Raw genomic sequence first — 24,628 nt, forward strand, 5'->3', positions numbered from 1 at the left:
CACAAATTAAATTAACGGTACCTCTGCTGTACTATTTTTTATTTATTTTGTTAAGCATTTCCCAATGCCATCTTCACGTGGTTCAGGAACACTTGGGCACAGGCTTGACGGGCCTGGTTTATCCCAGCCCCTCCATACTCTCCATGCCTTCTCTCAACCTGGGCTCTGGCCCTGCATCCCAGCTCACTTCCCCTGGCACGCAGCAGCACGTCACTGAGCTCCCCCCTCTCCTTTCTCTTCTTCATGTGCTGTCTTCCCTCAATTAGACTATGAGCTCCTTGACAGCAGGGACTGGTTTGCCGCTTTTGTATCCCAGAAGACAACACAATTTCTGCCACAGAGCTGGCATTTAATAAATGCTTCGTCTGTCTACCTATTTATCTGATGAAGACATGAGACTGGGCATATAGAAAACGATTAGCAAACAATACAAGACTGCACATCATCATTTTCAAATGAAGGCTGATTTCATCAGAAAATACACTGGAGACTTTGAAAATAATTTATTTTAAATGAATTCCTTACCTATAGAAAGAAAAAAGAGCCTAGAAACATTTCATTGTAAAATTGTGATTTTTCAAAAATTAAATTATTTCTGACTATTCCTGCTCCTGACAGGGGCAGGAGAGCCCCTGATTTCTGTACTATCCAGGGTAAATCAGAACTCCCTCCTTGAGCTGATCAGGGCTTTGGGGCTCATCCTATAAATCATGCTCTGTGTGTTTTTAGCCCAAGAGGGTCCTTTCAAAGCGTGTGGCTAGAACGACTATTTCATTACATGCTCCATAAGTGCTGACTCACTTTTGAGTGTATCTATAGTAATCGTCTATAAATCTCACGTCCTCCCCTACCAAAATTTAGCTTCTCCTACTCCTTTGTACCCGGAAAGAGCACATAATGATACTCAGGCCCAATTAAACATGACAAGACAGATTAAACATATACCTTGGTCAGCTGAGGAATAACTGTTATTAGAAAAACCAGGCCTTCATTATTTTAGCCATTATCAAATGGAGCCACACTAGAACGCCGTTCACCATTATGGGGCAACAACATCCGTAATCAGAAGAAAGTGAAATACGGGAAATGTTAAAATCACCTTTGGTGAACAGACCTGCTCGTAAGCTTGTGGCCAGTTTTTCTCAGGAGATTCATATATTAAAATCAAAATGGCCACCACTGGCTGACTTTCCTAATTCCGCCGGTTTCTGTAACAGCTAAAACCCTCGTTAAGGTTTCCAAAGCTCCTTCACAGATGTTCTCTGGCTGGATCCTCACCACCACCCTGTGAGGTATTACTATTACTAACTCCATTCTATAGATGTGAAAACTGAGGCTGATAGAAGGTCAGTGACTTGCCAGGGAGGATCTGCGGCAGTATTTGAACTCAGATCTTCCTGACTCCAAACACTTCAATTCAGAGTCTTCAAAAGAGTACAAATTTCAACCATATTTATTAGAGGCCATTAAGGCAAATTAATTCAGCTTGACTCAATACGATTAAATGCCTACTATGTGCAAGGAGGGCACTGAGTTAGGCACTAGAAGGAGGAACGAGCCGCGTAATGGAGTAACTCTAGGGAGGGAAGGCAGGGAAGAGATGGACCAGAGAGTGGCCTGACCTTCCAGACCTCAAGCGAGGGAAGATCAAGAGACGACTGGTTGGAGGGAGCAACCAGACTGAACTCTAGAGGGAGGGGAAGATGTCAGGGGCAGACGAGGGGTCTCTGGCTTCTGAAAGGAAAGGGAGGGCGACGTGGAGGGGGAGAGCAGGTAAGAGAGAACGCCCTGAAATGCTGCTGCCAAAGTGTGGGAGGCCCAGAACGCTGTCGGCCGTCGGCATTTCATCCTGAGGGGAATGGGTCAGGGCGCCAGGGCGGGGCTCCGAGCAATGTAGTTACACGGATTACTCCGTCACCAATCAATGGATAAGCTTATTAAGTGCTGACTGAGGCTCAGGCAGGTGCTAAGGCCAGGCAGATATAAAAATAACAAAACCCCAAAAGTTCCAATGTGAATGGGGAGGGGAAAGGGCAAGAGTAGGAAGGAAACTATCGTGGTGTCTTCCCCACCTACCTGGCTTAACAAAGGGAATCGGGGGGGAGATAAAGACTGAAAACTCCACACGGCCACAGAACCCAGGCCACAGAAGCCAGGTGCTCTCCAGAAAAAGCCAGAGCAGGGAAGAGGCCGTCCTTCTTCAGGTCTGTGGACCGCCTTCTGTTTTCACATCATCTTTATTGCCAAGTCACGTTTCTCTCCCTCCCTCCACTCTCTTCTCTCCGCTCCTCTCCTCACGGTAAAAATCAATGGAGAAAGATGCTTAAATTAGTTCTCCCCTTCATTTTAAGCCCAGTGTTTGGGATGAGATATGGGAATAAGAAAACAGGTCTAGAAAAACACCTAAGAAAAATCTGGTGCCTACCTTAAAACTGTTTTTCCATTTTACCTAAATAAACACCTTTCATTTTGCTTCAGAAAGAGGGCGCAGGGCCAATTACATAAGCAAGACAGGAAATTTACAGATTTGTAAAAGTCTTTGTGTGGCTGATGTCAGAGGAGCTGTGCAAAGTCTAACCTGGGGACACAATGCTATCAAAGCTGGGTGTGATCCGGTCCAACGACCCAGGAAATCGATGTGGAATTATAATAAAAAAGTCAATAGAGTGTCCGTGCCCTTTTGAGAACTGTAAACAAAGAAGCTTCCCATCCTCTGGGAAATGACCAAACAAACGTGGGCCATGAGCACCGTGGAATGTTACCGGGCAGTGAGAAACAGTGAATATGAAGAATTCAGAAGAGGAGGGGCATGCAGAGACAAAGCGATTCAAAGTGAAATAAAGAGAACTGGGAAACTACAACAATGTAAATGGAAAGAGAGAAAGAAAAGCCACCTGAATGCTGCGCAGTTTAAGGATCCAGCTTTGCCGGGGACGGAAGGATGAGAAAATGCACCTCCCTCTATCTTTGCAGAGGCAGAGGACTCTGGGTGCGGAATACAACATGTACTATCGGGCTTGGCTGACGAGTTGGTTAGTTTTGTTACTGCAATTCTTCCCTTCTCTTTTGTTCTTTGTCACAAAGGATAATTCTCTGGGGACAGGAGAGGGAAGAATAAATTCATAAATGAAGGTGATGCAAAAAGAAACAAAGCCAGAAACAAAAATCTACCAAAGAAAACTGGAATTTGCAACTTGTTGTTAATGTTCTGCTGCCTGCTGAATAGTTTGTTTAAACTTTGGCAGGCAAAAATTACCTTATTTAACTAAATACTGCACCTCTCCTTGTGACATTCAGCTTGCTTGGATTCAAAATGATTACATCAATGAATCTTGTCAGCGGTGCCATTAGCAGCAGCAAACAGCTGGTGACAGAAAAGTGGCCGTGGATGCACTAGACAGTTTTCTAAATTGAAAGTGACACAGAGTTGGTTACTGATTTCAACATCTGTTGCAGATTTTACACTTGGATTTCCTTAAAATACGAGCTGGCCCCGAAGCCTCCTCTAGTCCTGAGCAGGCCCTTTCACTTCACCCCATTCTCCTCACACCCTCTAAACACAGGCGTCTGCCAGAACCAAGTTCAATTCAGGCAGCCGGGAAGAACTGAGGCCCTTACTGTAATTCAGAGAGCATGAGCCAGGCTGCGGGCAGAGTGGAGATGTGAGGCCCAGAGCTCTCCAGGAATGTCTCGTGAAGGTAGGTCCCTTCTAAGGGACCGAACTCATAGGGACATTGGTGAGAAGAACACCTGGACGCTGTCCAGGACCCAGACAGCTGCTAATCCACAGAACTATCACGATTATGGCTGCAGACCGAAGAGGAAGACCATTCCAAGACTTCTTAGCCAACAGTTCAAACACTGATTTTTGTGGCTGTAAAATAACCTCTGTAGGACTGTGAGCCACTGTCCGCAACAAGAATGACGAGTTTAATAATAGCTCCCATTCATAATAATGCAGTGATGGCTCCCGTTAAAAGGTGTGCAAAGCACTTTATGTGTTTTTCTATTTGATCTTCATAACAACCCTGGGATACAGAGGCTGCTGTTATCCCCACTTGAGAGAGGAGGAAACGAAGGCAGGCAGACTAACTGATCTGCCCAGGGTCGAGTCTGAAGCCAGATTCAAATTCGGGTGCTCCTGAGTCCAACCCTCTATACACGGTGACATTCAGCTACCTCTGACTATAAGCTCACATGACAGACTTTGAAATTCAGCTCCTTCTATTCAACAAGCATTTACTCAACACTGAGCTAGGCACCGCAGGAACACAAAGGTAAAGACAATCATTTCTCTCAAAGAGCTTTCATGTTACCTGACAGGGAAATGTGTGGCATCTACCTACATAAATGGCGTGACGGGGGACAAAAAAAGATATGCAGACATCACTTGCATCTTAGAGAGAAGAGAAGCAGATTTCTTCCATTTTTATTTCAAACTGTATTTCTAAGGTAACATCCCAAATCATGGAAATCCACAGACACAGAGCCATTCATAATTTATCTTGTAGCTACAAGAGAAGGAAATCGTTTCCCAGGAACTCGATTGATTTATAGTGTCAATTCAAATTCATGAGATCTTGTTTTTACCTTGAACAAAAACTGAATAGGAGGAAAGCAATTGTGAGTTTTATCCATTGGCCAAGTGCAGGGAGAGCTTTAGAAAAACACAAACAATGGCTTGGGTTTGAGGGAGAGCTCTGAGCTCCAAACTTGAGCATCCTCACTACCCACCAACACAAGGGAAGCCCAGCCCGGCTCCTTAAACCCTTTTTCAGTCAAGCATTAAGTGGATTCAGATATTCAGTCTGAAAGCTGTGGGAAGGTTTCCTTCCTACTTGGCAACCCAGCAGATTTTCTGAGGTGTGCCTCCTAAGAAACTGGGAGTGATTTGTGATGATGAAGGCCCAGGCCACAGAAGAGAGAAATGCCCAAGGACTTCTACAAGTGACAAAGCTGGCGTCCAAACCTGAGACACGGCCACCCTTGGGGTCAGCAAAGCTCCCAGTCTGACTTCATTTGGTCACCTCCGTGGCTTCTGCTGATGCATCTACCCAATTTCATGTGGACAACTCATAGGAGGGACAAAGCATCCAGGTTCACTTGCCTGGTTCCGTTCAATGAATTTTCTTACAGGGCACCTATGTTTACTGATGGAGGGTGAGGAGAGAAGGGAGACTATAAAGTGACTTCTTACAGTAAACTCAAGGAGGTTAGATTCAGGAGGAGATGAGCAGAAAACGGGTAAGCGAGCCCCATTAAATCCATCCAGCATCACCATCCATGAGCAGTTTGGTCGATCTGTGTATTTAACATTCAATATAGTCTTGCGCAATATCATATACCTAGAATTATAACAAATCCCAACCATCAAAGTAGTCTATGAGGTTCATTCATTTTCTTCTCCCAATCTGAAATTTTTTTAAGCTGTTAAAAGCTTCTTCTCTCTCTACAAGCCTAGAAATATGACATAGCACACAAGTTAAATTTGTTTCAACCCCAACCTAAAAAAGACAAACCCTTATTTATATATTTGGCTTGTATACATACGTATGTATGTACGCGTCTGTATATGTGTACTAGAAAGCATAGCATAATGTAAAGAACTCTTGCTTTACAGTCAACAGACATGGGTCCAAATGCCAACTTTGGTACCTTACTATTTATATGATTTTGGATAAATAACCCATCCTCTCTGGGCCTCAGTTTCCTTCTTGGACTAAACCAGGACTTCTTAATCTCTCTTGCACCTGGATCCCTCTGGCAGTCTGGTGGAGCCAATGGATCCCTTCTTGGAATCATGTTTCTAAATGCATAAAATGAAATACACAGGATTTCAAAGGAAAACAATTATATTGAAATACAGTTATCAGGATATTATAAAAACAAGCTCATGGACTGCTGGTGAAGAACTCTGAGTCAAGTGGGTGGCAAGGTTCCCTTTAGTCCTTTTATTACCTTTAACTGCCTTCCAGAAATCTCCAACTGGATGTAAACTCAGTATGCCCAAAGCTGAACTCACCCGTCTCCCCACATCCCCTCCTCCTGCCTTCCCTGTTATTGCAGACAACAACACCATTCTCCCCATCCCGCAGGCTCGCAGCTCGCGGCTCACGGCCTAGGAGTCATCCTGAATTCCTCACTCTCTCTCATGCTCCACATCCAATATGGCGCCAAGGTCTGATGATTTCCCCTTTGCAACACTTCTCATAAACACCCCCTTCTCTCCTCTGGTGCATGCCCTCATCACCGCACACCTGGGTCACTGCCATGGCCTGCTGGTGGGCCTGCCTGCATCAGGTCTCTCTCCACTCTAGTCCATTCTCTATTCAGCCATTAAAGTGATTCTCCTAAAGCACAGGTCTGACCTTGTCTCACACACACTGACTCCTTATTGCCTCCAGGGGCCAACACTCGGCTTGGCATTCAAAGCCCCCTCCTACATTTCCAATCTTCTTGCATCTTCCTCTTTGACACATACTCTCCAATCCAGTGACACCAGCCTCCTGCCTATTCTACAAACAAGATTTCCCATCTCTTGGTTCCAGGCATTTCCTCGAGCTGTCCCTCATGCCTGGAATGCTCTCCTTCCTCCATTCCAACTACTCACCTCCCTGGCTTCCTTTAAGTCCCCACGAAAGTCTCTTCTCCAGCCCTTCTTAATTCTGGTGCCTTCTCTCTATTAATCATTTCCATTTATCCTGTGTACGGCTCACCTTGTACATATTTGTTTACATGTTGTCTTTCCCATTAGACTGTAAGCTCCTTGAGGGCTTTGCCTCTTTTTGTATCCTCAGTGCTTAGCCCAGTACCTAGCATATAGTATGTACTTTATAAATGTTTGTTGACTGACTGACTAAATCTATAGCCCCATATAAAATCTATTTTGAGCCGGTAGGTGGTGCAGTACACAGAGCCACTGGGCAGGGAGTCAGAAAGATCTGAGTTCAAATTCAGCCTCAGATACAGACTGGCTGTGTGACCCTGGGCAAGTCACTAACCCTGTTTGCCTTAGTTTTTTCATCTGCAAAATGAGCTGGAGAAGGAAATGGCAAACCACTCCAGTATTTTTGTCAAGAAACCCCAAATGGGGTCACAAAGAGTCAGACATGACTGAAAAACAAATGAATGACAACAAAAGTCTATTTCATTTATAAAAACCCAAGTCCCAGTTTAGTTGCCCCATTCAATTGACTCCGATCTGCCATTTATTAGACCATCCAATACTGAGTTTTAAAAAATGTGGCCCTAAAACCAACAATTATTTAAGCTGCCATAGGCTATTTTTGAAAGAATTTCAAGTCCGTCTTAATCTGCCTCCTTTTCCCCCTCATGTTGATACCATCGTGTTTCTCAAATTGAAGCATTCATTTCCAAGGCTGAATAAAGATTAAGGAGGAGTGATTAGTTAAATAAAAGTTTTCCCTTTATCACATTAAAGATGGCACATAACACATTCTGAAAATGACAAAACTACAGTCCTGAGTTAAATGGGAACCAAGTTCATATGGGCCTGCTGCTCATGGTCTGAAAGGCTGGAGAGAGGGGGAAAAGGAGCTCACCCTTCACCCAGTGGTCATTCCCCTGGAAGAGAAGGCATCAGAGAGAAGGAAGCTGGGCTCATGGAATCATTCCCAACTCAAAAAAATGTAATGAAGTTGAGAAGCTGTTAAAAAGCCTGTCCAAATGTCCTTGCTTAGAGAAAGGGGGGAAAAACAACTGTATACCTTCCCCCCACCCTTAAACATGTATTCATTCTCTCTCTCCTTCCCTTTTCCCCTTTGTTTCTCGTCCCCCTTTACCCTCCATCCTCTCTCCCTTCCCTTTCTCTTTATCCCTCTCTCCCTTTGTAACCCTTACACACACACATCTACATGTACACACACCAACATTTACAGCTGGAATGGCCTGAAAGATCAGCTAATCCAACTCCTTCATTTGACAGATAAGGAAACTGAGCTCAGAAAGGCTCTGGGGCTTCTTACCCCAGGTCAGAGCTGGGATTTGAGACTCCCTCAGTCTTCTAACCAGAAGCTGCCCTCTGGCCACTATAACATGGCACCTTGAGTCAGATGCCCAACTCAGCTTTCTAACAAACCTTCCATGTTGCAATTTCCAAGAAAACCCCCAGCAGTTGACCACTAAGACATCAGCTAGTTATGAACCATGTGTGATAGCACTGAGTTTGGTTTGTAGACTCAGACCTTGGCTGTCCTGTCCCGATTAACATCTAAGCCTTAGAAAGAAACCCACTCAGCAGGCACATTTATCAGTGATACCTACCAGCTCAATTCTCTAGAAACAGTGCTACTATACAAATTTGGACATCCAGCAATGCACGGGGAGCAAAAGAACATCCTTCCCTTCTATAGAGGGTGAAAATATTTACTGAAGTCTTGGGAATAGCTGTCTTAACTATAAAAGGCTGAAACAAGATTAAATACCTGAATGTCCTACCAAGTCATGACCTTGATGTGATGGGACATTGGCAAAAATAAATTGGGTCACACTGCTGATAAAAGTCAATGGCCCAAGCTGGATGGTGGTTAGAGTTTTATACCTAAGAGATTTCTGGTCCTAGAAGATGCCTCTATGACAGAAGCTGTCTTTGGAGGGAAAATACAGGAACACATCTGTTCGCTCTGTTCACCTTGACTGAAGTATTTAGCCCCATACAATGTCCACTGTATTTCACCCCTTCCTACTCACAGAGGGAACGGTGTGAAAAGAGGAGCCTCTAGCAACAAAAGCAGCTGGGGCCAGGCAGCACAGCGAGTAAGAGCACCGGCCCCAGAGTCGGGATGACCTGGGATCAAATCTGAGCTCAGACACTCAGCACCCACCCACAAACACCTGGCCGTGTAACCTTGAGCAAGTTACTTAACCTCGATTGCTTAGGGGCAGCCAGGTGGCTCAGCAAGTAAGAGCACCGGCTCCAGAGTCGGGATGACCTGGGATCGAATGCGGGCTGTGATACTCTGCACCACACCCAGAAATAACTGGCCGTGTAACCTTGAGCAAGTTACTTAACCCCAATTGCTTAAAAAAAAAAAAGAAACAAAAGCAGCTGACTGTCAACAGTCAGAAGGACAGAGAGAGAAGCCCACCCTCTTCTGCTTCTGGGGCATTCATTTCATGGAAATGGAGTGTTTTCCTCTTGAGCCATTTGGTAAAAACTCTTACTTTCCTAAAGCTCCCCCACAGGCTACCAGCCAACTCTATCCTTAGCTTATTTGTACACAGTTGTTTGCCTGTTGTCTCCCCTTAGATTGTAAACTCCTTGTGGGCAGGGCCTGACCTTAGCTTCTTTTTGTATCCCCAGCTCTTAGTCTAGCACACAGTGGATGTTTAAGAAATGTTAATTAACTGAATGACACTCTCTCCCCAGAGAAAAGTAAATAAAATTTAAATACAAATTTCAGAAGGAACCCTGTATTTGCTATACCATTCTATTAAAACAAATAAAATCTGTGTATTTTTGCATCAACCTAAACCCATCAGATTACTGTCCTAATAAAGATTGTTGCCAGTTGTAATTCAAGGACTACATTTCCCAAAGGCTATCTTTGGGAACTCTGAAAATCAGGAACATCAATCTTTCCTGACATCTTGCAGTACCAACTGCTGCATCAAGAAATCCAAGAAGATGCCATCTTAACTGAGTGCTTCATTTGGAGAAAGTTCTTAAAATGCACAGCTCTCGCCAATGTCAGGGGTGGACACTTCGGGGAAGGAGCAGCTCCAGTCTTAGCAGCACCAAATACACAGAAAGCAGATGTCCAATCCCAGAGGATACCAAACAAGACTGCCCAAGGGGACTTCTCCAAATCTAATTAGAGTTTCATGATAATGATGCTGGTAATATATGTTTGGGCTGGGAAATAGTGAAAAGTAACTCAAAGCCTCACTCAGATTTCTATTAGCACCAATTCCCAACCCTATTGTGACCAATAACAGGAATACTGATGGAGTGATTGGGCATTGAACATTTACACCGGTGAAAAAGTTTCAGGGACCCTGCATACATCTTCAGAGAAAGAAGGCAGATTGGGAGTCCGTCTGGCTTGACACTGACCTGCACGTGTGACAGGCATGGCAGAGTCGTCATGAGAACGCCCACTCCAAGAGTCACATGACTCAGATTCAAGATATGCCTCCACCTGTCACAATCTGTGAAATCCAGCACAAGCCAATTCAGTCCAACCTGGCAAATGTCCATTGAAGCTGGAAATATGAAGCCAACAACGACACAGCCCCCGTCCTTCAGGAGCTCATGTTCCACTGAGGGAACATGACAGACAGACAAGGGAAGGAATGTTAACAAATGGCAGAGATCTGATCGATAAATGCGTGGTCTCTAAGGGTTTCCTGGCTACAGCATTCCATAAGAAGGTCAGTAACTCACAGGAATCACCCACCAGCCAAGGGGCAGTCACCAAACTCACGGTCTCAGGGAGTCATAAGCAAATGTTCAGAGTGGGCAGCTTTACAAAGTGAACTGAAGTTGTTCATGTAAGATGGGAGATTGATGGCACAAGACCAAGGTCATGCTGAAGACCTCACATGGAGAATTTCTTTTTTTTTTTTTTAAAGCAATCGGGGTTAAGTAACTTGCTCAAGGTTACACGGCCAGTTATTTCTGGGTGTGGTGCTGGGTATCTGAGCCCGGGATTTGATCCAGGTCATCCCGACACTGGAGCCAGTGCTCTTACTCGCTAAGCCACCTGGCCTCCCCTGACATGGAGAATTTCTAATCCAGCCAAGGGGCCCTTGATGGCCTCTGGGGTCCCTCTGCCTCTGCCCCAACTGCCATGATAATGGCAGAGTCATTGCAAGGAAGGCTCTGGACAAAAGGGAAAAAAATCCATTGAGTTGCTCTGTAAATGGCCCCTTCTATGATGTCAGCTTCTTGGATTTAATTAAAATCCAGGTGTGCTGGAATTTACCCAGAGCAGCACTGCTTGAACTGTGGGTCATAACCCATATGGGGTCATGAGTCAGTTTCAGAAGCCCTCCTGCAGAGCAAGGCTTCCCCATCACTTGGTGACATCAGTGTGGTGAAGCCCATGGAGCCCTGCTCAGAATTGCGTTTTTAAGTGTATGAAATTAAATATGGGGGATTATAAAAGAAGCCAATTATAAGGAAATACAAAAACCACATCCCTGGACCGCAGGTGACAGTCCCTGGCTCCAATTCTGCTCCTTCAATTGCACCAAAGTCAGGAGGGTTTCTAGGCTACTTATATAACCACAGTCACAGTGACCACTAAAGACGGCATGACTGAGCTCAAGGTCAGGAAACAAGGAGCAAAGGTCTCTGAGAGAACAAAGGCCTCTTCCACACAAGTGTCCTCCACAAATAAACTAAGAAAGGAGCAGAGACCAGAGCAATGTCCATGATGCTGAGGCTCCCTAAGTCTGGGTTTAATTTTTCTAGCATGACTGATGGTAGATCTGTCTGCCTCTGTGCAAGCTCCAATCAGATGGTCAGGATGGGGTAAGGAAATGCTCCTGCATAGGTAGGGTCTGGAGGACCCTACAAGTAAGAACTATTTTTTATCAGAATCCCTATCAGCAGACCTATGTGTATAGATAATTGTGTCTTTCCAACACAACCAGATGGTGAGCATTTCAAGGGCACAAGTATACACACTCTGTATTCCACATGGAAATGAGCACAGTGCCATGCACCCACACACCCACATAAACACACACACACACACACACACACACACACACACACACACACATGCACACAAACGGACACTGGCTGAATGGATGAAGAAAGGAGGAGGATGAAGGTGGAGGAGTCATTTGGAAAACAAAGAGAGGAAAAGAGCAAACCAGTAAGGAAAGACCCCAGGCTTAGAGCCAATGTCCTGCCTCTGCTATGACCTCAATGTGGGACCTCAACAAGTCACTTGAGCTTGCCCAGACTTACCCTTCCTAATCTGTAAAATGGAAATTGTTCTTGTAAGGTCCAGGGCAATGGTTACACTCCAGTGAGGTAATGAACTGAACAGACATGGTGGGGATCATGCTGGCTGAGGAGTTGGGAAGACCTCTGACCCATCCCAGCTGGATGACCCCAGGCCAGTCTTAGCACCCCCCTCAGCAGCCCAGGCAGTTCTCTGAGGTAGAAATTACAGAGGTGTCAGCCTGCAGCACTGGGAGGGGAGTTCCTTATAGCCCTGAAATCACAGGACCAGGCGCCATCTCAGTCCTTATCCCAGGGGAAAAAAAGCCATATTTGGAAAAGACAACAAGGCTTTGGAACTCAGCACTGCCACTTAGTGAATGACCCTGAGGAGGAGGCTTGATGTTTCTGGGTCTCAGTTAATCCACTGACATAATGAGAAGGTTAGACAAGATGACCTGTAATGGCTCCAGGGTTGAATTTCACAAGGCATAACAGATGTGACAGGTGCAAGCTACTGCTCTGACATTTTCTCAACACATACCTTTGCAGCCAAGGCTCTTAAACTGTCCAGGAATCTTTGCCAGAAGTCCCTGAAGAGCGGCCGGTCAATTTTCTTCAGGCTACCTTTGGTGCTGGCATCTACACTAACGTACAGCTGGGTAACTGGCTCCAGGTTCCTTGGAAATAGGAAAGGAAAAAAAGGGAAAAGGAAACGGAAAAAGTTACTTCAATACAGGCCTTTCATGAGATTGAAGTTAAGAGCTTTTAACAAATGGAAATTAAACATTTCTCCATGTTCATGGGCTTCCAGCTTCTCCCAGAATCCACAGGGATATCTCTTATCCAAGGTAATGCTGGCTGCCAACTTGCTCCCAAAAGGTAACAGGAAGACCTGAAATCATTCCAGAAAGATGACAACAACAAATCAATGAGGCAATGAAGTAATTGAAATGGCATTTATTACGTGCTTGCTCTGGGCCAAGTGCTGGGCTGAGCATTGTGGATACAAAGAGAAAAAGGAAGGATGGCCAAAGACAGATCTTCTGTTTGGAAAGTTACAGAGCTGGTGAGCAGACTCACAGGGGAGGAGACTCATCCCCAATTTCCAAAAGCAATGAGATGACAACTAGGGCCTTACTTCAAGGAACCAGAGACTTTGAGAGGTGAAAGGGACCTGGGCATCCATGGAACTCAACCCCACAGACAAGGAATCATTGCTTTCCTAAGTCTGACAAACGGTCATCCAGTCTCTCCTTAAAGACCTCCAAGACTAACACTTGAGGCAAACCATCCACTTCTGGACAGCTCTCACTGTGGGGAAGCTTTTTCTAATACTTCAAACACTTAAAGACAGACATCACCCCGCCCCCACCCAAGGCCTCCCCCCAAGTCTTCTCTTCCTCCACAGCCAGTCCCCTCAACCAATGCTTCCATGGCAGGACCTCAGAGCCCTTCCCCATCCTCATTATCTTCCTCTGGATACTCTGCAACTTATCAGTGTCCTTCCTAAACTGTAATGCCCAGAACTGTACGTATGACAATATAAAAGAAATCAGGCCCACAAAGTTTCTGCCTACTATCTCCCTGACTTCCTTTTTAAACTAATGAAACTAAATCCCAACTAAAATCACACCTTCTATGGGAAGCCTTCCCCAACCCCTCAATTCTACGGCCTTCCCTCTACTTACTATTTCCTATTTATCTGGTATATAGCTTGTTGTGTGTGCACGCATGTGTGTGCATGCATGTGTGTGAGTGTGTGTGTGTGTGTGTGTGTGCGCATGTGTGTGTGATCTCCCCCATCAGACTGTAAGGTCCTTGAGGGCAGAGCCTGCCTTTTTGTATCCCTAACATTTAGCACAGTATCTGGCACAAAGCAGGAACTTGATAAATGTTTACTGATTTATTTTATTGATTGACCACCAAGGCACACTTGCAAGCACCCCAGCAATGCTGAGAAGCCCCAGGAGACAAAAGTCAATCAAATCAAAACACATGCCACGTTCAAGAACTGGTGCTGCTGAAAAAGTCTCTTAGACCAACAGTAACAAGTCAATTCACTTCAATTCAACAAAGAGTCATCAAGCTCCTTAACATGACGATGATTATGGAACATCCCAGGGGTGTGCAAAAGAACAAGATGTGGTTCCTGTCCCCATGGGGCACCATCACACAGTGATCACTCTTAACACAAAGTGGAAGGGGACAAGTGCTTCAGCAAGGGAGAAATGATGTGCTCAGCCAGGAGGGTGCAGAGAGAGATGCTTCCTCCTGGCAAGATCGACTGTTCCCATGAGTCCCCAGGACAGTATGAAGATTTTGACTATTGAACTCATAAAAATGCTCACAAATAGATGCTTGTGTTCTCACAGATTTAGAAGGGGAGATTCAGAATGTCACTCACCGAGAGTTAAAATAAACAAATCTCGTAAGCAAGTGAAAAAATCTGCAAACTAACGACATGAACGTATCCGCAAGGCCGACGTACAGGTGGAACTCAGAGAAGGCTCAGGAATATTCCTCCAAGCAGCAGAATCTCTCTAAACAAACCACACCATTTGCCAAAGACACAAAGGAACGGCGTGCCATTACTTTCAAAACCATTAGTCTGCCTTATCATCCTTCCACAGACACCTCATCCATTTGGGTAACAAGCTACGCTACCTTAACTCAACAATATTTTTATTTTTTAATGGAAAGGTTACAGAATGCCAGCCTAAATGGATACTTGTTACTAACAATGAAAAGTGTTTATCTTGAAGAGGCCTGATGTAAAATGAGAACTATTTCATCATAACTACTTGCATTGTGAACAGCAGAATCCAGGAGTGGTGATTATTTTACAATCAGTCTCTTCTCTAGTACTTGTCTGAGGAAAAGAAGCGCCCATATATCCAAGGCAATGGCCACACCAGAGAGCTCCCTGTCTGGAACAATCACTCCTAAGGAAGACTACCAAAGGATGTCATCCCATCCAAGCTAAGACATATTTATGAATGAGTTCTAAGACTGACATGGTGCAAACAAGGTAAGCCTTGAAGCAGATGGTAGGAGAAGAGAGGAGCACAGAGGAAGGCAATCCTTGGAGACATTTCCCTCAGATAGGGAGGCTTCCTAAGAAATAAAGAGAGAACTCTGGGTGTGGGGGAAGGGGGAAGGTCTGGCTGCCAGCAGAAGGAAGAGAAGGTCTGAGGGGAACAGGCTGAGCCTCCCTGATTTCATCTCTGCCTAGCAATTGCCTCACTGCTATTCATGAGAAAGAAGCTATTCATTTGCCTGTCTTGCCTTATTATTGTAATCCAAAAGACAGAACGAAATCATTTTAATTAAAAAGTACGATCTGAAAATTACCATAATGTCCCATACAGTTATATTTAACACCTATGTGACAGGTTCTCAAAGCCTTTATAGAATTTTACATTTCAGACCTGCTTACAGTTGATCCCTGGGATAGATGAATGAGGAGCACAAAAAAAAGGACAACGGGGTTCTCAAACCAAAAGCCAATCTCCATTAAAAAAAAATGGACAAATCTGAGCATGATTGTTTCGATGACATGCATACTGATAAATTTAAATCACTGAGAAGCTAACAGTCATTTATTCTGTGAACACACGGCAACAGCAAGACCAAGGCTTTCGCTACTATTCAAAACCCCGGTTGTGTTCCATCCCACGGGGGAAATGGCCACACACACAAGGCCAGAATATTCCCAGTTGCACTGGTCAGTGGAAAGAGACTGAAGTGAAAAAACAACTATGCAATTACTACTCATGAAGGCAATGATGATGGTAATTAGCTGACGGTTCTCTGTTGCTACATGGGTTAGAGGATACTTACCCCATTTGGTTTCATTTGGTTATGTGCAAAAACAAGGCCACAGATAGTAAAGCTTAATGAGGAGGAGGCCACTGAAGGCACCCCCATGGACTGTGACCTTCTTTAGGGCAGGGACACAGCTGTGTCTGGAGAGATGCCAAGCCAGATGCAAACATGACTTAGTCTGAAATAACAATTCAGGCACGCTTACAGGTGGGGCAAAAACAGCATGATGTTTGCCATTATTGTTAGGAAAAGCAGATCCACACTGCTGGCTCAGGGGTAACATGGGATGGGGGAGGGAGGCTACAGGTGGAGAGCATCATATTGTGGATTTAAAGGACAAAGAGTCAAGAGCTCTCAGCTCACACACCTCTCAGAGGCAGAGGAAGCTAGGAGCTCCCACGTGGCATCGCGAATTCCTTTTCTCTGTCATATCTTTACAACCAGAGTCTGATCCCTGCAGGAAGTGAAACCTGACAGGAGTCAGGGGTGGCTGAGGGAATTTATGAAGGCAGTGGGCATAGGAGCTTCTCCCAAAGTCTCTCAGGGATGGCACATTCCATAAATAAAAGTATGTGGTTGGATCCAAAGCATCCAAGAACTCCAAAGAGCTAAAACCTAGAATGGGAGGGCTGGGGTAAAGCACAGGCTGGACAAACTAATTCGGGGAGGTTGGCTTGTCCCACGACTGGGGTGGCAGCATGAGAAATCCACACTACAGCCACAATCACCTCCTGACAGAGGCAATAGACTCAGGGGCAGAAGGAGACGGACATTTCTGGATATGGTCAATGAGGGAATTTGTTCTATACATATTTCTGACGATGGTTTAAGGTTTTCTTTTTTTTTTAAGCAGGGGGAAAGACTATGGAGGCAAAGCCAAGATGGCAGAGACCCAAGCCAGAACCCAGCTTAATTCTCCCAACATTCCTCTCCAAACAACTGTAAAATAATGCCTCAATCGAGTTTTGGTGCAGCAGAGTCACAAAAGGTCAGAGGCAGATACTTTTCCAGCCTAAGACAACTGAGGAGGTCCAGAGGCAGCATAACACCAGGGAGTCTGTGACAGCGGTAGCAGCAGCTTCAGGGGCCCTCAGCCCAGAGACGATAAGGGGATTGGTCAGGGGACCCTTTGTTGGCACTGGGTGCAGTTGGCACTGATTGGTAACTCTGCTGACCACGAGCAGTTTTAGGTCACAATTCCAGGGCAGAGAGGAGCCCTTCTGGTCAGTCAAAAGGAAGCAAGGGCCCTGGGCCGCAGTTCCAGAGCAAAGAGAAGTGCCAGCACTTGCAGTTGCAGAGGAGTAGGAGCCCTTCCTCGGTAAAGACCAGAGCACAGACCAGGAGAGCAGTGACCATCCCTCTCCGCAAATCACACCAACTGGGAAGTACCAAAAGCTTGCAGACCCTCAGAACTAGCTCTAAAAACAGCAACACAAAAAAGCCTGAAGCTTGGCACAGTGCCTCCCCAACCCCAGGGGGAACAGAGTCCGACTTTAACATAAATTTCCAAGACATTGGCTGAAAAAGTGATCGATAACAACAACAAAAATGACCTGATCATAAAAAAGTTACTACTGTGGCAAGGAAGACCAAGACACAAACTCAGATGGCAACAATGTGACAACAACTACAAGCAAAGCAACAAAGAAAAATGCTCATTGAACCCAAGGTAAGCAAGAATTCCTGGAACAGTTAAAGAAAATTGTAAGAGTAGTAGTGGAAAAACTGGGAAAAGAAATGAGAGTGCTGCAAGAAAATTATGAAAAGAGAATTAACAGCTTGATAAAAGAGACACAAAAAATAATAAAGATATCACCTTAAAAAAGAATTGGCCTATTGATTTTTTTTAAGGCATAAAATGAAGAAATTTCTTTAATGAAGAAAACAACTCTAAAAAAACAGAATTGACCAAATGGAAAAAGAGGTATAAAAGCCCCCTGAAGAAAATAAATACAAATCAGAATTGGGCAAATGGAAGCTAATGACTCTGTGAGACGTCAAGAAATGATAAAACACAGTCAAAAGAATGAAAAAAATAAAAGAAATGTGAAATAGCTCATTGGAAAAACAACTGACCTAAAAAACAGATTGAGGAGATATAGTTTAAGAAATCTGAAATTACCTGAAAGTCATGATCCAAAAAAGAGCCTAGACATCATCTTTCAAGAAATTATCAAGGAAAACCACCCTTGATATCTTAGATCCAGAGGGTAAAATAGAAATTGAAAGAATTCACCAATTACTTCCTGAAAAAGACCTCAAAATGACAACTCCCAGGAATAATATTCTTAAATTTCAGAGCTCCCAAGTCAAGTAGAAATTATTGCAAGCAGCCAGAGATAAACAATTTGAATATCAAAGAACCATATTTAAGATCACACAAAATTTAGCAGCTTCCATGTTAAAAGAACAGAGGACCTAGAATATGATATTCCAAAGAGTAAAGGAGCTAAGATTACAACCAAGAAAAACCCACCTAGAAAAACTGAGTGTCATCCTTCAGTTGAAAGTCAAATTTTCAGTTCAGGGACATTTAAAAAACAAGGACTTTCAAGCAGTCCTAATGAAAAGACCAGAGCTGAACTGAAAATTTGACTTTCAAACAAGATTTAAGAAAAGCATAAAAAGGTAAATATGAAAAAGTAATCATAAGGGTCTCAAAGGAGTTATACTGTTTATATATCCATATGGTAAGATGACACATGTAACTCTTAAGAATGTTATGTGGGCAGTTAGAAGGAATATGCATAGACAGAGGGCACAGGTGTGAGTCCATTTTGTTGGGATGATCCCCAAAAAAAGAATGTAGGGGTGAAAAAGAGAGATGCACTGGGAGAAGGGGGAAGGGAGATGCAGAACGGGGAAAATTTTCTTATATAAAGGAGGTGTGCAAGGAAGAGCTTTTAGAGTGGAGGGGAAAATGGGGGAGATGGGGCAATGTTTGAGCCTCACTCTCATCAGAATTGGTTCAAAGAGAAAAGAATACACACATACACACGCACAAAATCAGTTTGATATAGAAATATCTTACCCAATAGGGAGATAGAAGGGGAAGGGGATAAGAGATATTGGGGAGGAAGAGAGAGGAAAGTTAAGGGGGAGTACAGATTGGGGGAGGCAGTGGTCAGAAGCAAAACAGACTTCTGAGGAGGGACGGGATAAAAAGGAAGAAAGAAGGAAAATGGGATAGAAGGAAATACACAGTAGTGCTCTAAATCACAACTGATAAGAGAAAGGTTAACTCTGAAGTACCACCTCTTACCTATCAGAAATAACACATGTTGGAATAGATGAGAGAAAATAGGTACATTAATAAATTGTTGGTGGAGTGGTGAATTGGTCTAACCATTATGGAGAACAATCTGAACTATGCCCAAAGGGTTACAAAACTGGGCATATCCAGCAATACCACTACTAGGTCTACACACCAAAAAAAAGATCAAACAAGAAGGAAAATAAGCTATATGGACGAAAATTTTATAGCAGCTCCTTTCATGGTGGCAAAGAACTGGACATTGGAGGGGATGCCCATCATTTGGGAAATGGCTAAAGAAGTTGTGGTATACAAATGTAATGGAATAGTATTGTTCCATAAGAAATGGTGAGCAGGGGCAGCTAGGTGGCGCAATGAGTAAAGCGCCAGCCCCAGAGTCAGGAGGACCCAAGTTCAGTTCCAGCCTGAGACACTTAACACCCACACAAAAAAACTAGCCGTGTAACCTTGGGCAAGTTACTTAATCCCAATTGCCCTCCAAAAGGCAAAAAAAAAAAAAAAAAGAAAGAAATGGTGAGCAGAAAGATTTCAGAAAAATCTGGAAAGACTTATATGAACATGAGTAAAGTGAGTAGAACCAAGAGAACACTGGTAACAGCCACATTGTGTGATGACCACTGTTAGACTTAGCTCTTCTGAACAATGCAATGATCCAAGACAATTCCAAAAACTCATGATAGAAAATGCTATCCACACCCAGAGAAAGAACTATGGAGTCTGAATATAGATCAAAGGATATTATTTTTTCTCTCTTTTTTTCGTTCTGATTCTTCTTTCACAACATGACTAATGTGGAAATATGTTTACTATGATAGTACATGTATTAGCCTATATCAGACTGCATGCCGTCTTGGGGAAGAGGGAGGGAGGGGAAGGGAAAAATTTAGAATTAAAAATCTTATAAAAGTGAATGTTGAAAACTAAAAATAAATAAATGGGGGTAGGGGGAGTGATGAGCAGGATGGTCTCAGAAAAGCAAGGCAAGACCTATATGGACTGATGCAAAGTGAAAGGAGAAGAACCTAGAGATGATTGTGCACAGGAACAGCAATGTTGTGATGATCAACTGCAAAAGACTTGGCTACTCTGATCAATATATTGATCCAAGACAATTCTAAAGGACTCATGATGAAAAAAAATTATCTCCGCCTCTAGAGAGAGAGCTAATTGAATTCTTGAGTGGAAATTGGAGTATAATTTCCTCACTGTATTTTTTTGCTTTTTATGTGAAATGGTTTTGGAAATATATTGTTTGCCTTCTCAGTGTGTGGGGGTGGGGAGGAGGGAGAGAATTTGGAACTCAAATTTGTCTTTTAAAAATGCTTAAAATAAATAATAAATATATTTTTTAAAAAATAAAGCAAGGAGAAGAGTGAGAGGGAAAGAAAATAGATTTTTATTCACTGAAAAATAATTTTAATTTTTTTTAAGGATGCAAAAGATACTTTTGGTACAGAATACAAAAGGCTGATCTTCAGAGAGCGTACCTCTGAGTGCTAGCTCAGCCTAAAGCACATCCACGCTACTGTTCTGGGTAATAATAACATAAAGAGACTATGGGATAAACAGCTCTCCTTGACATAAGGAACTGAAGTTAAAAACCAACTATGCCCTTGCTGGGGACAAAGCTGCTGCTGCTGCTGCTGCTGCTGCTGCTGCAGGTGGTGACACGATGACATGACAATGAGGATGGATGGGTGATAGTTCTCTATGGCCACATGGGTTAGGGAGTATTTTCCCCATCCTGTCTCATTTGGTTATCACCATAATGATAGAGGGTCAAGTCTGTCACAACGTACAGATGGAGACAGCAAGGCTCCAAGGGGCTGGAAGCCGTGCTCGTGGCCACACAGTGAATAAGTGGCAGAGGAAGAACTTTAACCTTTCCCTCTCCAACTCTCTGGGCTGCCTCTCCCCTCTGATGAGAAGGCTGAAGGAGGCAGCATCAGCCCCTCCCAAAGCCTTCCTTTAGAGAGGCCCCTCCACTTCCCATCAGCAGCTCTGCTCGGCCTGGTCTCTGAGGAACATCCTTCCCCTCATGGCCCACCTCCCTTTGGTCAGACTATTTTTGTGTACTCTCTTAGAACACAAGCCCCTTAAGGGAAGGAACAATCTTTTTTTTTCTTATTTGTATCCTCAGGCCTTAGCACATAGTAGGCACTTAATAAATGTTTACTAAATTTCACTGAATTGAACCCGGTCTTCTGACTTCAAGTTCAGCAGTCTACACATTCAATTATATTACCTCTTTAAAATCGGGTCACAAAGAAAAGAGAGAAAAATCTGAAAGACTCCTTGCCCTTTACTGTTTTCCTAGTCCTATTGACATTTCTGAGATGAAAACTCGTCAAATATTAGCTGAGGAAGGCTTGCAGCAAAGACACCTTTCAGATGGGTAGGCAGCTTCCGAAAGTTATCATGGAGCATGGCCCTGAATAGCAACAGATCTTTGGGGCCGTGGGTCTCCAGGCTCCCTCCCAATCTGATAAGGCTCCTTCTTAGAAGTGATCACAGGCCTGTCAGGCTTTTTCCAAGTAAAAGGGAATGGTGAAAAATCAAAAGGATAAGAATTGACTAAAATGGGGGGCGACTAGGTGGCACAGTGAATAAAGCACCGGCCCTGGAATCCGGAGGACCTGGGTTCAGATCCGGCCTCAGACACTTAACACAAAAACTAGCCATGTGACCTTGGGCAAGTCACTTGACCCCAATTGCCCTCCAAAAAGCAAAATAATAATAATAATAATTGACTAAAATGACAACAGGTGCCATCACCAAAATACATTTATGCATGTGTACACATGTACACACCACACACTATCCACACATGTACCATATGTAGTCACTTACCTGACATGAACTATGAAAACATGATCCAAAATTTCTCCCCCTTTATAAATAAAATAAATATTAAAAGGCCCACATTGCTGAGGAAGCATTCAATAACTATATTAATAAATACAATTTAAGGGGCCCTTACTGTATTCATCACAGTAAAAGTAAATTACCCTGCTTAAAAAACCATATCCTCATTTTTTTGAGGAAAGATACCATAGGTTTCCACAGTGGTTTTTTGCAACTCTTCTGCACTGGTTGCTTTATATCCACAAAAGGCAAAGGAGTTGAGTTTTGTGGTGGTGTTTTTTTAATCAAAAGAAACCTGGTAAATCAGGGTGCTAGAAAGATCCACAACATCAAGAAATTCGTGTTTTTAAAAAGTAATAAAATACTTCCCCCTTTGCCCAAATTGGCAAAAACTGCTTTAAAATTATTAAATCCCATAGTGACGGGGCTGTTAGCAAACAGGCACTCTGTTCCATCATTGCGGCTACTTCTTATAGATAGGAACAACCTCTTTGGAGAACCATTGGCAATACACAACAATAGCAACAAAAGGGATGATCCCCTTTGACCCAGCAATTGGGAAGATAGGCCTGTGAGAAATCATTTATTTGTTGTCCTACTCTGTTCTAATCAGCATCTATCAATTCCATGGGGGCAGTGATTATAAGTTCTGTACATTAGGTCCCAGAATTGTGAGCTGCAGATTGTAAAATCGCTTGTGTAATCATAGGAAGCTAGCTTGTTTTTCCCTGTCATGGTGACCAAGTCCAGGGTGACTCAATTACACGGAAAGTCCTCCAACTTATTTTTGTACCTCTGGACCATTCTCTTGTCCAACATGAGCAGGTGACCATCTTACGACCACTTAGTCAGTGGGGATGCCCCATGCTTCACCTAATCCATGACACCCCTGCTAACATGTCATTTTTGGCCCTCAACAGCAAGGTCTGTCAACCAATGAGAGTCTGTATTTTACCATGGCTCTTTTGCATATTTGGGTATAAAATTCCATAAATGCAAGGTCCTGGAAGAAAGGGGCATCTCAGATCATGAGGAAGATCTATAGTCCACTTCATTAGAGAAGACCATGGACCCTTTAATAAAGCGCCATTGGCTCAGAGCTCTGCCTCAGTCTCTTATTGTGGGTTGGACATTTTTAATCCCCACACACCAAGGATATAGTTAAAAGGAAAAAAGGACCTATGTGCACCAAAATTTAGTCACAATCACATTATCTGCAATAGTGAAAAACTGGACACAACTTCCTAGCCACCCCCACCTCCCACCTCCCATATTCCAGCCCAGCCCCACCTTCCCCATCCCTACCAGTGAAGTCCTAGCTTCTGAGTCTGGCACGCCAGGCTCTGAGGGGTGGAGCTGAGCCTTCGTTTCTTATTCTTCCCGGAACTGGGCCCCCTCACGACTTCTGGACATTCTCCAGGCCATACTGCTGCATACGTTCCCTGCCCTGCTCCAGCCCTCCCCTATCTGCTTCCTTCTCCCACTAGGATGGAAGCTCCCTGAGAGCAGGCAAGGGCCATCTTCTGCCTTTCTTCATATGCCCAGCACTTAGCACTGAGCCTGGCACATAAGAAGTGTGCTCTATTGATGCAACCAACAAGCAGATGATGCTTAAATAAATCATGATCTATTCAGACAACGCACTAATGACACGCCATGAAAATGGCCCATATGAAGAACATAGTGAGATGTGGAAAACCAAGCAAAGTGATGCAATGTGAGGTGAGGAAGTGCAGCCAGGTCCGTAAGAATTTATTAAGCACCTACTGTGTGCCAGCCACTGGACTGAGAACTGGGGACACAAAGGAAAGCAAAAAGCAGCCCCTGCCCTCAAGGAGGTCCCAGCCCCATGGAGGAGACAGGATGCAAACCACATACAAGCGAGCCAAGCACCGGATAAATAAGAAACGAACAGCAGAGATACGGCACAAGCGCTGGGGGAGGTCTGGGAAAGGCTTCTCATCGAAGAGGAGATTTCATGAAGACTTGGAGGCAGCCAGGGAAGCTCAGAGGTGAAGACGAGGGAGGAGAATGATCTGGGCATGCGGGGCAGCCAGAGAAAATGCGCAGAATCAGGAGATGGAAGGTCACACGAGAGAAACAGCAAGGAAGCCAGAGTCTCTGGATCACAGGATCTGAAAGGCCAGAAGGGAACAGAATATAAAGGGCCTTAAACACCAGCGGATTTTCTATTTGACCATGGAGGTGATGGGGCCAATGGAGTTTACTTAATGGGGGGCAGGGGATTCAGGGGTGATGTGCTTTAGGAAGATCAATTTGACAGCTAAAAGAAGCATGTGGGGAAAGTGGGGGAAGACTCAAGGCAGGCAGACCCCCCCCCCAGCAGGCTACTGCAATAGTCCAGATGTGGGGGGATGGAAGTCTGCACCAAGAGGGTGGCTGTGTCAGAAGAACAAAGGCGGGAGTACATGAGGGAGGTTACAAAGGCAGAATCAAAAGGACTTGGCTAGAGGGAGAGAGGGAGAGTGAGGAGCAGAGGATGATCCTAAGCTGGGAGACTGGAGTGTCCTAGACAGTTATAGGGACCTTAGGAAGAAGGCAGGACACAGAAGGAAAAACCGTGAGCTTGGTGTTTTGGACATGCCAAGTTTAAGATGTCAATGGGGCATCCAGTGAAACATGTACTAGACAGCTGGAGATGTAAGCCTGGATGCTGAAAGCAAGGTTAAGGGGATGGATGAGGAGATCTGAAGGCCATCATCACAGAGATGATCATTGATCCG

At 44.2% G+C, this 24,628-nt stretch overlaps 1 protein-coding gene across 1 annotated transcript in view; it reads right to left on the reverse strand.

Moving 5' to 3' along the window:
* Positions 1–24,628, reverse strand: part of LOC138162044 (S-adenosyl-L-methionine-dependent tRNA 4-demethylwyosine synthase TYW1-like) — a 255,701-nt gene that overhangs the window by 101,596 nt on the left and 129,477 nt on the right. The window contains exon 14 of the mRNA XM_069089149.1: positions 12,462–12,597. Within this exon, the coding sequence (XP_068945250.1) occupies positions 12,462–12,597 (136 nt within the window). The remainder of the gene's footprint in view (positions 1–12,461; positions 12,598–24,628) is intronic.

Source organism: Petaurus breviceps, unplaced genomic scaffold, assembly GCF_028583685.1.
Source record: "Petaurus breviceps papuanus isolate PSGF00001 unplaced genomic scaffold, PetGlider_PUasm1.0 186, whole genome shotgun sequence".
Classification (NCBI taxonomy): Eukaryota; Metazoa; Chordata; class Mammalia; order Diprotodontia; family Petauridae; genus Petaurus; species Petaurus breviceps.